This window comes from Python bivittatus, unplaced genomic scaffold (genome assembly GCF_059951505.1).
Source record: "Python bivittatus isolate LINGU-HERP-01145 unplaced genomic scaffold, Pbiv_v1 ctg000940_np1212, whole genome shotgun sequence".
NCBI lineage: Eukaryota > Metazoa > Chordata > Lepidosauria > Squamata > Pythonidae > Python > Python bivittatus.
Genome location: NW_028277123.1, coordinates 407,264 through 422,596, shown reverse-complemented (window position 1 = coordinate 422,596; position 15,333 = coordinate 407,264). Strand labels below are relative to the sequence as shown.

General features: G+C 48.9%; 1 protein-coding gene across 2 annotated transcripts in view; it reads left to right on the top strand.

Moving 5' to 3' along the window:
* Positions 1-537: 537 nt before the first annotated feature.
* Positions 538-15,333, top strand: part of LOC103060500 (multidrug and toxin extrusion protein 2-like) — a 29,681-nt gene continuing 14,885 nt past the window's right edge. The window contains exons 1-8 of one of the 2 annotated variants that reach the window (XM_088131295.1): positions 769-850; positions 5,263-5,481; positions 6,136-6,237; positions 6,559-6,627; positions 7,966-8,114; positions 9,968-10,010; positions 11,379-11,423; positions 13,175-13,272. In XM_088131295.1, the coding sequence (XP_087987421.1) occupies positions 6,619-6,627; positions 7,966-8,114; positions 9,968-10,010; positions 11,379-11,423; positions 13,175-13,272 (344 nt within the window). In that variant the 5' untranslated portion in view covers positions 769-850; positions 5,263-5,481; positions 6,136-6,237; positions 6,559-6,618. Of the gene's footprint in view, positions 851-5,262; positions 5,482-6,135; positions 6,238-6,558; positions 6,628-7,965; positions 8,115-9,967; positions 10,011-11,378; positions 11,424-13,174; positions 13,273-15,333 lie in introns of both variants that reach the window. The other variant, XM_088131294.1, reaches the window with a different exon arrangement.

Sequence of the window (15,333 nt, the reverse complement as noted above, 5' to 3'; positions counted from 1 at the left end):
GGTGGACTTCAACTCCCAGAATTCCCCAGCCAGCATGGCTGGCTGGGGAATTCTGGGAGTTGAAGTCCACCCATCTTCAAGGGGCCAAGGTTGAAAAACACTGGGTGAGATGAATTTGTTCTGGGTTGCGTATGAAAGTTGAGCTATTTAGGTCTGGTTTCAGTGCGAATATTTTTTTATTGTGCATAAATGCTGTTTGATCTTTCGGTTGTGAGCGCCCAGAGTTTGGGGCAAGGTGGGCGGCTCTATCAATGTTTCCAATCGATCCATAAAACTGCCCCTGGCATTTTTCAGCCCAGATTTGGTGGCCCGGAATAAAAAAAACAGGTCTATGCTTTCAAAGCCGGCCCCCAGGGTGCGGATGCCCAGGGCCGGCGGCGGGACCCGGCGGCCAACTGCTGACCCTCGCCTAAAGGGGAAGCCCCGTCTTCGGGGCGGGGCGGGCTGCCCGGCGCCCCGCCTGGGCGCGCGTCATAGCGCGTCCCGCCCAATAGAGTCGGGGATTCCCCGCGCGGCCACGCCCCTCGCTCGCCTCGCTGCCCCGCCCGCGCCCGCGCCCGACGGAGCGGGCTGTCGCCGCCGCCGCCGCCGCTGCCGCCGCCGCGGGCGGGTTGGGCTAGCGGCCGTTGGGCTCCTGGGCGGACCGGTGGCGGGCGTTGCGTGGCCCCCCCATGGCCGAGGGAGGCGGCCGCGCCGTTGCCGCCCGGACCCCGCTGAGGCCGTGATGGAGGAGCCCGCCCCGCGTTCCCCGCCGCTCTCGCCTTCCCGGTGCGCCCGCAGCCTCCGCCGGCTTCTGCCCGTCGGCGCTTGGCAGGAGGCCCGCGAGCTGATCAAGATCGGCGCCCCCGTGGTAAGGAGGGATCGGGACCCGGGGGAGCGAGCGGAAGGCGGGCGGGCCGGGCCGGCGGGGAGTTCGTTCCCACGACCCGCCGGACTGCGCTAAAATGGGGCGAGTTTACTTCGGCTGGAAGGGAAATGAACTCGCCCCGTTTCAGCGTCGTCTGGCGGGTCGTGTGAACGACCTCGACCCGGCCCGTCCCTTCCCCGCTTCGGTCCATAAGTGCTGCGTGAGGATCCCTCATATGAACCCGACCCCGGGGTTTTGCTAACTCGGGTTTACCCCGCGGTGTGAACCCAAGCCAGCTAGGGTGGTGCTTCAGCTGGCTGGGAGCTGCGGCAAACCCGACCCTTTCCTTTTTGCTGGGAGGGGGCGTGTGAACCCAGAAATGGAGTTAAAAAGTCTTGATCGCCTTGCTCCACTTATAAACCGGAGGGGGGGTTGTAGGGTTCGGCGCCAGGTCTCCTGGGGTGCTTCTGTGCACCCCCTTTTTCTGAGCACTGTTAATCAAGGCGATGGTGTGATTTCCCTTGACTTTTGGAGTCAGCAAACACAGCAAGCAGCTGTAGGCAGCTTCCCAGAGTTTTAAACATCTGACCAGCAGCCCACCTGGTCTCCGGGATGAATGATGGCCCGATCTTTTGCCCCTTTGCCAGCTCCGCTGCCCTGGGGGTGGGCATCTGGAAAATGCTGCCAGGCCCCAGAAGGCGTCAAAGAGAGAGACGCAACCTGAGTTGGATGGACGGAAGGTCCTTCCCCCAAATTAGAAAGCGGAATGGACAACCTTGGGAACTTTAAGATGGGTGGACTTCAAGTCCCAGAATTCCCCAGCCAGCCATGCTGGCTGGGGAATTCTGGGAGTTGAAGTTCACCCATCTTAAAGTTCCCAAGGTTGAGCACCACTGGGCCAGACTGATGTAGGATTTAAATGATAATTTGTGATTAGTTTCTTATGATGTTTTGTTCCCCTGATCGTCCTTTTGGAGCCAAGGGGCGAATGGTTTCACGAGTGGCAACGTCTGCCTTTTAATAGCATTTATGAGTGGGGAAAGGGGCTACCAGGCTCCTCTTGAGGTTTGGCTACCATAGACTAACATGGTTTTCCTCCTATCGTGGTCTCGTAGGGTGCTTCCTGGATTTTGCCCTAATTTGCCTAACTTCTGGTCTCTGCCCAGATGGAGCTGATAATGGAAGCCTTGAGTGGAAGAGACCAAAGTCTGTCTTTTTATGGCTCCCTCGTTTCTTATTTTTTCTGTCCATTTTCTTTTTCTTCCGCTTCCAGGCCTCTTTTGAGAAGAATACAAGACGAACATTTGCCAGTTGCAAATCAGGGTTCCTACAAAAGATAGCCCCCGCCTTTTTTCTTTTTTCAATCGGCCACCAAAAATAAAATTACAGAAATGCTTCTATTCCTTTTTTATTAATGTCTCCCCATTTGGAGCAGCCTGGATAGGTGGTCTATACTTCTGCACCACAAAGGGACTTTTCTCAGTCTGATCCCAGTTAGCCAGTGTCAGACTACAGCTCCCATCATCCCAAGCCAGCGCGATTCAGGTTGAAAAACGCTTAACGGGACGAGATTCAGGGAAACTTGAATTCGCTGGTTTGCGTGCTTTTTAAGTAGATAGGTGGGATAAAGGATATTAAATAGAAATGAGTGAGTTAGCCAGCCTCGTCCAAAAAATGACTGACAAGAGGAGCTGCTGGTATATTCGTAAAATTCTTTAAGGTTTTTTAAGCTTAAAAAAGTTTTCAAAAGTTCTCATCGAGTTTTTAAAAGGTTTTTCATTAAGTTTTTCTTCAAAACAAATTACACTTGACTCCACTCAAAATTAAATGTCCTGCTTACAGTTCTGGAAATGGCAGACTTATTCGTTCTGCCCCTCCAGGGAGGGGTCCCGTTCAAGCTATTTCAAGCTGTTTTAAACTGAACTTGACCCCGATGGGATATTATCTGTTTTGGAGAAATTTCAGAGGTCTTTATACGAGACACCAGTCTTGTGAATAGTTGGCAGTTAATCTTCTTCTGTTTGATATTCTGAGTTTGGATGCAAGGAGGCATACTAAATGTGGGTGATTTGGCCTGGCACTCTCTCTCATTCTAACCTACATTGCAGGGACGTTGTGTGGCTAACAGGATGGGATGCAATGTAATAGCCTAATAATATATTGTGCTACTCATGGAGAAAATCTACCTATGTGGTCGCTAGGAGTCAAAAACGATGAGATGGCACATACAGGTAGTCCTCATTTAGCGACTGCCTCATTTAGCAACTGTTTGCAGTTACAGCAGTGATGAAAAAGTAACTTTTACAACCAATCCTCACATTTACGACCATCGCAGGTCTGTAAAGCAAAGGAAAGGAAGGAAGGAAGGAAGATCGTAAGCATGGTTGCGGTTTCACTTAGCAGCCACTTCACTTAATGTCCAAGTTGCCAATCCTGATTCTGGTCGCTAAACAAGGACTACCTGCAATCAATCAATCAGTCAATATTATGCTCCAGTTTTTAATATTTCCTAGCCCAGATCTCTTCTTTTTTGTCAAGTTTATAGCTTTACCCCAAAGTCCACTCCGGTCCCCATCCTTCCTGCCTCCCCTTTCCAGTCCTTTAAAAAGGTCATTTACCACCCAACTGAGGTCTTGCAAAGATTTCTGCTTTAGCTGAGCTTTTGGAAAATTCATTTTCAGCTGGTTTGCAAAGGGGCTTCAGGAAAAGAGTTTGCAAACTTTGGAGAGAGGGAGGGAGAGATGTTTATATAATGATGGAAAAACCTAAGCCACAGAGAAAATTCTCTTCCTGATCGGTGGGAGTTTTTCCTGCTCATCAAATGAAGTGTATTCAATCTGGATCTTAGCTGTAACATCTGGCTGATATTTCAGTGTTTCTCAACCTTAGGAACTGTAAGATGTGTGGACTTCAACTCCCAGAATTTCCCAGCCAGCCACTTCAATTCTGGGAGTTGAAGTCCACCCATCTTCAAGTTCCCAAGGTTGAGAAACACTGTGCTAGATTAAGAGAGGGGAGACCCAAGTTCAAGTCCCTGGAGACTCTAGGCCAGTCTCCTTCTCTCTGCCCAGCCTACCTCACAAGGTTGTTGTGGCAAGGAAAAATAGGAGAAGGGCGCATGATGTATGCCCCCTTGAGCTCTTGAAGCAGTGTTTATGGAACAAATGAATGAATGCAGACATCTAGCAGGCATCAGGAGGGTGGCACCCCAAATGGACTAAATAAAGAAACGCAGTGGAGCTTTTAATTCATTAATCCAGTGGTCACTTATCTGTATCAACTTTTCTGATCCACAGATCTCACAGGGTTGAAGGAGAAGCTGAGGAAGGAGGGAAGCAAAGCTAGATAAAAAGATTTTAAGAAGAGGAGTCCTAAATCCGTAACTCACCTTGAGGTCGTGGGAGAGGGTGGGATAAGCTTTTAAAAGTAGCTAGGACAGAGTTTCTCGACCTCGGCAATTTTAAGAGGTGTGGACCAACTCCCAGAATTCCCCAGCCAGCCATGGTGGCTGGGGAATTCTGGGAGTTGAAGTCCACACCTCTTAAAGTTGCCAAGGTTGAGAAACACTGATAGAAACAACTCTTTATAAATCCACTAACTGATTGGAGGAGGTTTTCCGATGGGAATCTTTTCCCAACTTTCCTGGAATTTGGGGCGAGCTTTTTCTCCCACCTTCAATGGGAAATTGCAGGGGCTGAACGGGCATGCCAAAACAGGTATGTTGAAGGAGGCCAATCTGTCCCCGAATTTAACCTTTGGCTTGCACTGGTATATGCGCAACCCATGTCCCCATCACCCGGCTGCCGGAAACATTATTTGCCTCTCGGTGTTTACGGAGAGAGGGGGGATCCCCTCTTCCAAACTGAACCAGCCGTTGTTCTTTGCCATATGAAAAGCACTGACTCACAGTCAGAAGACCATCATCCGATCATGTTCAGCCTTGAGATTTTCCAGAATTGCTCCAGGCAGAACATTTTCGCAGGTTGGGGTGGAAAGAAGAGGCCTGGCTTCAGAGTTCAAGCATCCACATTTGGGGAAGGCTGTCCGGAGTTTGTCTAACATTTTAAAAGGCTTTCTCGAAGGGCAGTTGTTCTGCAAAAGATAAAAGAGAAGCCCCCCCCCCCACCATTCCAGATTTCTGGATCCCCATCTTTCTGGGAAGACGAACAGATGCTGAGGACAGCTCAGAGCTTCCCAACTTTCTGTGCTTTTCTACGTGATCAAAGTCCTTTCTGAATTGCCCCACTTCACCCCTTCTGAGCCTTGGCACCGAGAAAGGTCATCACCTTGATTGGATAACTCACATACGGGCCGGGTGGCGTTTGCACAAACCGCATTAGCCCAGGTTGGCTTAGCTTATTTTTGATTCTTTCTCCCGAGTACAAAAAACACCAAACCAAAGATTTCATTTCCAGGAGCCGAGTGCCAGTTCAAACTCTTTGCGACCAAAAGACACAAGGAGCGGATCGTTGCAGGCCGCAAGGGGAGAGGCTCCCGGTGCGTCGAAAGCTCGCTTTTCTTGGCAGGGGTTTACTCTTACGTAGGCCTTATTTCTTAAGTGTGGAGCCACGCAGAGCCGGCATGCGGAGATGTGCAGAAGCACACCTATTTTGCAAAAAAAGAAAAAAAATTAGGTGGGTCTGTAGGGCTGATCTGCTCTTGGAGTGTGGGTGAGGGGGCATAAATAGCAAACAAGGATGCCAGGAAGAAAATGGAACGGAATTTCTTGGAAACGGGCCCGGCTAGCTGGATCAAAACCAGAAGCCCTTTGCTGCATTGGTCGAACTGCATCCGATCCCCTTAAGTTGGGTGCAACCTCCACTGGTGTTTGAATAAACGTGTCGTTCCAGGAGTGTGCGTAAAAAAGTACCAAATATACTGGGGAGTTGAATTTAGCCCCTGGAGAATGCCAGCATTTTTCCCCCCAAGGTGCTAAGTTTCCACAAATTCGGTGACAATTCTCAGCAAAGTTCAACCAGCCAGGATCTAGCTCAAGAACCGTTTTCCACGGCGTTCGAGGCCAGAAAGTAAAGGGGTGAAAGTAAAAATGGCAGATGGTTGGAAACGAAGAAAGACAAGGTGGATTTGGGTCCATTTCCAGGGGGATTACTCATATTCAGACAAATGGTGTGGTTTGGTCATCCCTCGTGGTGCTGTTTAACTTGCACATTTGAAGGAATAACTTACAGAGGCGAATCTTTAAGGGAAGAGGGGCTTTTCGATTTCCGATGCTGGAGCCGTCTGTCTGTTCCAGGGATGATCTGCTAACGGTGAGTTTTCCTCCTCAGTTCACAGCCCAGTTGTTGGGCTTCTTGATCAGCGTGGTGAGCTCGGTCTTCTGCGGCCACCTGGGCAAGATTGAACTCGATGCCGTCACCCTTGCTGTTTCGGTATGTACATGCCCGCCTGGCCCAAGCAGGGAGGGGATTTTCTAGCACTGCCCCCTGAGATAATTGGACAAGATGGGGTTGAATGGTGCATGGATGCATGGAGACCACGCTGGGCATGCATTGACACGCTGGAGGGTCGAGCAGTGTATGGGTGCAACGAGACATGGGGGATGTGTTGACAGGTTGGAGACTGAATGGTGCACGGATACACTGAGACAATGGAGATGCATGGAGATGTCAAGGACTAAGTGATGCGCAATTGAGACATTGGGACAGTCTTGCTGACCTGTTCTTCCTTTCTTCTCCTTCCCAACTTTATAGGTTATCAATGTGATTGGCATTTCAGTGGGTACCGGCTTGGCATCGGTATGCGATACCCTCATGTCGCAGGTAATGTGTATTTCTGGCTAAAGTTGGGTCCATAATCTGCAGCCCTACCTTGAATTAAATGCACAGCTCCTGGTCCGGGTTGACGTACTTCCTTTAATCAGGATTTATGGCCAAACTGGTGTCTGCAGGACGTGTGGGCAAAAGAACCTGGGAATTGTAGGACCAGAGATAAAGTTGTGGGAAGCTGATTTATGGCAAAGGACAGGATGGGGAACTTTTTGCAGCTGGGGGGACCCCCCCTTTTTTTTTTTAAGAAAAATATTTTTTTCATGGTGGAATCTCCAAGGGATGGTGGGGGTTATGTCATGGCATCACCGGAGAATCACGCTATCCAAATTTCCTGGATCCCTTTTGGAGGAGGTTGACATTTAAAACAAGAACAAAAACTGATTTGTGGATTTGCCCTTCCTGCACTAACAGATTTGTCTAGCCGCTGAGTTTGCATAGCAGGAAACTGGAAACCTGTTTCATTCCATGTCAGGCTGTTTGGGGCCGATTAAGTCGTCTCTGGCCAACAGCTGCTTTCTAGAATCTCACCTAAAAACAGGCTTCTCCCAGCCCCAGTGATCCTATTTTCCAGACTGAAGCTAAAGCCCCAGTGCAAAATATCTTCACCGACCCCACGAGTGTGCAAAATCTTCCCTTGCAGCGTGTGGCGATCCTGAAAACGAGGTCCCAGGATTGGCTGTTTTGATTTGGTCCCCAAAATTCAGAAAGTTGCCCGGCTCCTGAATGGGCGGTTCGGAGCATTTTGGAAGTGACCTGTTCATACTCTTTTTATATAGTATTATTTTTATTTTTAGCTAATTTAATATGGATATTTACAGTTTTACTGTTTTTAACGTTTGATTTTAATCCTGAGCCACCCAGAGTCACCCTCTGGGGGAGGTGGGCGGCATATACATTTCACTAATAAACGAATAAATAAAATAATACTCTTGAACGGGGGGGGGCGGCATGTCTCTGAGGAGGCGGAATAAATCAAGAAATAATGGCCTTTCTGAAGGGAACTGACTCCCTCAGGAGATGGTGGGCTCTCCTTCTCCGGAGGTCTTTAAACAGAGGCAGGATACTGGGTTTCTGCACTGGTTGGGGTTGGATGGATGACCTCGAAGGTCCCTTCTGATCTTGACATGCTGTGATTCTGTCTCGTATCCAAAGAGGGGAGGGCGACTCGTCCAGGTTAAGGACGTTATCCCTGAATTCCTCAGCGCCTTGCTCCCGCACGCTTTTCTCCAGCGAGCGAATAAAAGAATCCAGTTCACCGGCCGTCCCCTGCGGGAGGTGACAGCCAGCTGATTCCGTTTCCCTTTCGCCCGCCGGCTTTTGTCTCACCAGACCTACGGGAGCAAAAACGTGAAGCGAGTCGGGACCATCCTGCAGCGGGGGATCCTGATCCTGCTCCTCTTCTGCTTTCCTTGCTGGGCCCTGTTCATCAACACCGAGCGGATCCTGCTGCTTTGCCGGCAGGACCCTGAAGTCTCCAGGTTGGGCATGGCGGAAGGGGCGGGTGGCTGCCATCCAGCGGTGGCGCCTGTGCATGCCCACGGGCGTGGGCGCACAGGCGTGTGCGCACAGGCACGCGTTCCGAGAGCAAATTCCCTTCTGGGGGCCGTGGCAGCCTGTGTAGGCTCTCATCTTCCTGAGTCCTGCTCCTCGCCCTCGACGTTTTCAGTCGCTCTCGCCAAGAAGGCCGAGTAGTGGGGTCTCCGACCCTAAACCCTTTTATGGAAGGATTGCCTTTTTTTTTTCTTTCTCCCCCAGAGTTTAATATGCTTACGGTTGGGGCTTAATCGCCTGCAGGTTCGTTCGGTATTTCCTGCTGCTTTTTTGCACTGAAGTTCTCTGCGGCTGCCCTGAATGTTCCGGGGAATAGCAGGCCAGCTTGAGCCCCTCCCTCCACGGGCGACCCCCGTTTGGGGGCTTCAATCGCAGCGGCCCTCTTGACTTTTTTCAGCCCCTCCCTCCACGGACGACCCCGGTTTGTTCGACGTAGATGCTGCGTCCGTCTAACATGCCCGTCGCAGGGGTCCCTTTCAAGAAACCCCCTCAAATTCAATTAAGTTCATCCACCCGCTCAACCCCAGATTTTAATTTTCTCTGTTTGGGTGGAGAGCAGGAAAGAAAATTGAGCCAGGGCGCCGCTTCGCGTCACAAGTTCTCCTCTTTCATCGGTGATCGCCTTTTTTTCAGTCCCGGCGGGGCGTCCGCAAGGAACGCGTTTGCTTTTTGAAAAAGCAGGGAGCGTCTCTCGGTTGGGTGGAGTTCCAAAAAACAGTTCCTGCTCTTGCACAACGCAGCAGATGACTACACAGCCCTCTTTTCCTTCCCTCTCTCCCTCTCTCTCTCTCTCTCTTTTGCCTCTTTTCTCACTCCTGTCTTTAGGGTTAGTCCCCTCGTCCTCTTTTCGAACTTTGAGAAAAACGTCCGCTCTCTATATCTAATTTTTTTTGGTCAAGAGTTCCTCCTCCCTACGTCTTTCAGGGGGACAAGGCATTAAACAACAGGTCCCTAAGCTTTTTTTCTTTCCCGGGGGGGGGAGGTTGGGAAAAAAACCCTATTTAATCCTAATAGAACCTCCAGCGAAAGGGGCAGTCTATCTTTGAAGGCTGCCCGTGGGCATCAAGAAAGGAAGGCTTCTCACATTCGTGCTTGTCTTGGAAACCAGAGTTGTCTGTGTGTGTGTATACGTTTCACATGTGGACACACATGCGTGTGGTTTAGTGGTGATGTGTTGGATTAAAAGTGGGGAGACTGTGTTCAAGTCTTCCCTCAGCCAAAGGAGCTCCCTGGGGGACTTTGGGCCAGTCCCTCTTTCTACCTAGCCTACCTCACAAGGCTGTTGTTGGGAAAAGTAGGAGGGAAGACTACGCAGGCCACCTTGAGCTCCTGTACAAACGGTAGGATATACATTTAATAGGCAAAGACCTATGCGTGCATGTATTCTATGGGTACGTGTGTGTATATATAATTTTACATATCTCAAAACCTGGCCCTAGTAAAGCAGAGGGGGTCTTCTGGCTTTGTCTGCACTTCCATCATGCCTCCGGGCCCAAACTTTCTTAGAAAATAAAAAAAAGCCTTTCCCCCCAAAAGTGGAAGGATCAGGTGGGCAGCAAAGAGCCCCCCAGGATCTGCAGAGCTGCCAGAAGGGCAACTAACAGGCAGACGTGCCACTCTCCGACTGTGTCCCGCGGCAGCCATTTTGCGAAAGCGCCCTCAGAACTCCCGCCGTGCCCCCTGCCGTGCTGAACCTCCGCGGGCATTCCAGCCCGAGGGGATCGTCCCGTTTCACCCCGGGTTCCCAGCCCAGTAAAACGCTGCTCCGTTTTTCTTGCAGATTAACCCACATTTACGTGATGATCTTCATTCCAGCCCTGCCGGTAAGCGGTTCATCGGCTGCGTCCGCGTCACACGCGAGGCCGGGCTGAAGCGTGATTAGCGCTTATTCCCAGCCATATAAATGGTTTGCGTTGAATAAATAATAAGGAGATAATTACCGTTATTCCCAGCCACATGAATTATTTGTGATAGATAGATAGATAGATAGATAGATAGATAGATAGATAGATAGATAGATAGATAGATAGATAGATAGATAGATAGATGGTTGCTTTTATGCCCAGGCATACAAATTGTTGAAATGAAATGGCGTGACGTCACTCACTGATTGGCCCTGAGGGGACCTGTGACCCAAGGCCCCAAATTGGGAATTTTAGCCGCATTTCAGCATCTTGAGATGCCAACGAGCTCGAGAGCCGTGGGATTGCAGATTGTCTGCCCCCCTCCCGTCCTTTGGGGGCACACTTGGGGCTCCTGAGCCATCTCAGCCCCCCAGTGGGACCGTTTGGGGACGGGAACCAAGGCTGGATGTCTGTGGGCAGGGGTGGCAGGGGAGGGCAAGTGGCATCATGCGCATCATGACATCACCAAGGGATGTGGGCAGTGTATGGGATCTCATGATCCGTTTGATCTATTCCTGTTTGGAAATGTGGGGTGTTTTGGACGGGGAGACTTAGTAAGATGAAAAAACGCCATTGTATGCTGACTCAGACCAATTGTCTTTTTATTTAGAAGATTTATCTAGCCCCCCCCCAACTTGTGTAAGGTCATCCGTGTTTAGCAACTGCCTCAGATAGTGGCCGTTCACAGTTATGATGGTGATGAAAAAGTAACTTTACAACCAATCCTCGCATTTATGACCTTCGCAGGTCTGTAAAGCAAAGGAAAGCGGAAGTAAAACCATGATGTTTCACTTAGCAACCACTTCGCTTAACGACTGAGTGGCCGGTCCCAATGGTGATAGTTAAATGAGGACAACCTGTAATCGTGACTCTGGGAAGCGCCTCACATCCTGCCCCCCCAAGACAATATAACACATAATAATAATAAACATAATGTCAACAATCCCCCTCCCCATAAGTTACCAAGAGTTGAGTTTAAGTTGAGGGAGACTTTTTTTTACCAATCTGGAACGGTCTCTAGAAATATCGCCCCCCCCCCCGGCCAATTTGACTTTTTCCTTGGTCAGTTTCCCCAGGCGCATGAGAAGCTGTGTTAAAAAATAGAATTCTAACTATTGTACTGTGTTTTTTTCATCATTTACATTTCACTTTGCACCCTTACCTACCTTGAGGGCTCCCTGGGTAGAAAGGGAGGGAAAAAAGAAAGTAAAAAAATAATCATGAAACCGATTTTTAATCAGAGAATCTAATCTAACCTGTTTGGGACGGGGGGGGGGTGTGTTTCAGGCTGCATTCATCTACCAGCTGGAAACACGCTATTTGCAAAGCCAGGTACTTTCTCTCTTTCGCTTTTTGTTAAAACAAGAATTTAGCGGGGTGTGGGGTGGGGAGTGGCAACTGTGCCTCAAAAGCAGCAGGTTAGCACAAAGTTAAAACCTTGTACTGATAATTAAAATTTCCATCCATGTCACCCAGTTGCCCTTCATCGCTCTTCCTTTCCATCTCGTGAAACTTTGCATTTTGGAAATTTCCTGGGGAGGTCTCAGGAAGCTGCTCCCTTAAGGGTTTGGGATCTCTGCTTTCCAATGCTGAGAAGACGGGGGGGGGGGGGAGCCTTTAGCGACAGGCACCGCTGCAGAGCACGGTGGCCAGGAAATGCCCAAGCCGGCATTGTGGCGTCGTGATGCCCATCCTGCCCATTCGTGAGTCGTGGGGTGCGTCATAACGTCGCAATGCATGTGGCACCAGGCCATTCACCCCTTAGTTGCACTGGTTGCAATGTGCAGACAATCCTTCAGTTCCTATCAAGGGGAGGCATTGTAGGAGGAGAGCTGTGTGAGTCTCTGGTGGCAAGGAAATCAGGTGCCGGGTAGCACCTTTTCCGATGAACCCATTTTATTCAAAGGCAGAGGCTTTCATGCTGACAGCCTCCCAGTAGACCAGAAGGAAACCTGACCAGCTGAGCTAATTCTACTTTATTGTAAGGCTGCATTGACAGAATCTTGCAAGTCTGAAAGTACAATTCTCCCACCTTCTCTTTTACAGCCAGGGCAGATCCTTTCTGAGTTTCTTTCTCTGTCCACTATTCAGCTGTGGGCTTCCTCCCCTTTTATCTGACCATTCCCTAGGCAGCATCTCTTCCCCTCATCTTCTCATCCCCACATACCATTACATACCAGCTCCTGATTTTTGATCAAGCGAGGAGTGAGAGTCACAAAATGTTGCCTGCAACACTTGCATGAAAAGGAGGAATGTTTCTGAGCTGGACAGGGTTGGGGGGAACAGTTGGAGACTTTCCAATTTATCGAGCTCCCCCTTTGCTTTCGGAGACCCGTCTCCTTCTTAACGTGCACCCAAACATTTTGCGTCTCCTGCATTTCTCTTCCTCAGAGGAAGCTGTCCAAGGTCATAGACTCATAGCAGACCTTAGAGGTCTGCTAGTCCAGCCCCCAGTCCAGGGCAGGAATCCTCAGCCCATTCCAGACTCATGGTTAGGTGATGCGACAGTTGGAGCAGGGTCTGATGGAGAAGAGTTGGGTTCAAATCCCCGTTCAGTTACAGAATCCACAGGGTGATTTCAGGCCAATTGCTAACCTACCTTGGAGGGTTGTTGTGAGGATCACCTTGGGGGCTGTGGCTCATCCTGAGTTGACCTATCAATGTAACAAGTATGTTTGACTAGTAGTGTTAATGAGGGCGGTGGGGTGTTTTGAATTTGATTTCCAAAAGGTGCTTTGGAACACGCAAGTGCACCGGTGTACTACTGCTCTGCATCTCTTCCAAGTAACCCTTTAAAGAAGAGTTGTGTGACTCCAAGGAATGAAACAGCCATTTATGGATTTGCAGACTGGTAGCATGCTATGTTGGTGCCCCGCGCGCTCTGAAGCACCTTCCCGGACCTGAACTTGAAATGGCCCCCCCAGTCCTGATGAAAATAACACCCCATGTTTCTGCCCCAAAGGGCAGGCAGTCCAACTCAAGGAACCTCCCTGGGTTCACAGTTCCACCGGTGGAGCTTCTGCCCATGCTTCAGCATTGCTGAAACGCGTCTCGTTCTCCTTCCTCCGTGTCCTGCGTTCCAGGCTATTCTCCTGCCGCAAGTGGTGACCGGCGCGGTGGTGAACGTGCTGAATGTGATCATGAACGCCATCTTCCTGTACACGTTCAAGCTGGGTGTGGTGTAAGTAAGAAGGGCTTTGTCTTGGGGTCTTCTGTTCCCACTCCGGAAGTTAGAACGCTCTCAGAAGGGCAGAACGGGATCAGTGTGAGCAGGGCGGCGGTAGGTGGGCGGGCGGGTGGGCAAGTGGGGGACCAACTCAGCGGGGAAGCAACTCTCTTGCACCCCAAAGGTCCTGGCGCTCGGCCCATTTGACTGAAGGAGCAGCTGATGGGAAGAGCCGTGGCATCCGATGGTCCGCTAGATCTTAATAACTCCATTTTCTAATCTGGATCAGCCCAGTGATGATGTTGGACGTGGGACCTACCTGCCTTTTCTTTTCTTAGTTGTAGGCTGGGCTAAAAAACCACCTGGTTGCTATTTTCTTCGGTCGAAAACGTTTTGAATAACTGACATCGTTTTATTTCTGCATTGATTGCACTGAAACCCCCTTTTTCCTTTCGGAGTTGAAAGCAGATAACAAGAGGGGGGAGTCTCCCTTAATTTTATCCCCACAACCACAGTTCTGTGAGGTAGGCCAAGCAGAGGGAGAGCCCGGGGGCCAAACCAGGGTTTTACGGATCCCAGTCCAATCTCTTAACTATTGCTTTATGCTGGCTTGGTTTTTTAAAGAAAGAACTAACTTGTCAGTGCCAGTCCCACGTCCTCTGCAACTTTCAAATAGATATAACGTTTTTTAAAAAAGGGATGTGCCCCACCCTGTTTCCAGGGGAAAATGATTGCAACTCAGCCATGGTTAACCTAACCTTGGTTTACTCAATTCAGTCTTTTCTTTTTCTTGGGTTCACATGACTTTCCAGCTCTTAAATTAACTTGACTGTGCTTGCTCAGTGTGCTCCACGCACTAGACCAAAATGTAAAGATTTCACATTTTTCAAAAGTCTCGAGTTCAAAAGGTAACGCTCCGAATTCATCCTTGGTGCTTTAGGGGCGAAATAGCCAGCAAGGAATCTTAAAACCTTCCAGATCAGAGCATCGAAAGGGGAGGGGAGGGAGGGGATATTCGCTGTGTCCTGATGTCATCGTTGACATGATGCAAATTAGATCACTCGTTTTGTTTGATGGTATCACGACCCGCGTGCCATCGTTGGGGCATCAGCTGGACGTCTCCACTTCCAAAACAGTGTTGACAACCTTTGAAGTGGAGACATTTTGCACATCCCTGCTTGGAGTTGTGCTGTGGTCCCAAAACTGCATTGTGTAGACTTTTTCTATTGCACACGAACTGCAGATCTGTGTATCTTTCCGGGGAGCTCCCTTACAATGGCCTGAGACGTTCACAGTCTCTAACTGCAGAGCGTGGGTCTCCTTTTAAAAAATAAAAACGAAGGTGAAAGATCCAATCAATCAGTTTTATTTCGGTCGTAGACCAGCATATAACTAATGACAAAGCTCTTTACGCTACAGTAAGTGTAAAAACAAAAATCATGTTAATAGCATAAAAGAGGATGCGGATAGAATTAATGAGGTACAATTACAGTGTGAAGATACAGTATTATAAACAAAGAAAATCCTTTGTCGTTACAGTTAATTTTACAACAAATAATCTAAATACTGCAGTTGACTAAAACAAATAACTATAAAATGGTATAAGTAATACTAAAATTTATAAAAGACTACAAGAGGAATACATTTTTATACTAACTTGTATCAGATCAATTATGATTTGGTCACAGAGTAGGGAGTTAGACATAAGATTCACACCTGATTTGGGATGTTACATCCCAAATTGTATTGTACAGATTGTAAAGCAGAATTTAGCTGAGGACAATGAAATAAGATCAGATTGGTCTGTTAGGAGCAACTTGAGATAGAAGGAGTAGAGGCGAAAGATTTATATGACCTGAAGAGAAGCCTTTTTCTCTTTTTCTGTTTGGTTATTTATTTTTAAATAATAAAACGGGAGATGTTGGTATTCAGCTCAGAGATTTAAAAAGACCTTTAAAATCCTTTTTCCTTCATGTATTCTGTTTTTGGTTTTTTTACGGTTAATCCTTCATCAATGATCCTTCACCAAGGCTATATGGAGCACCGAATGTACCATTTTTGCAACTTCTCTGTCCA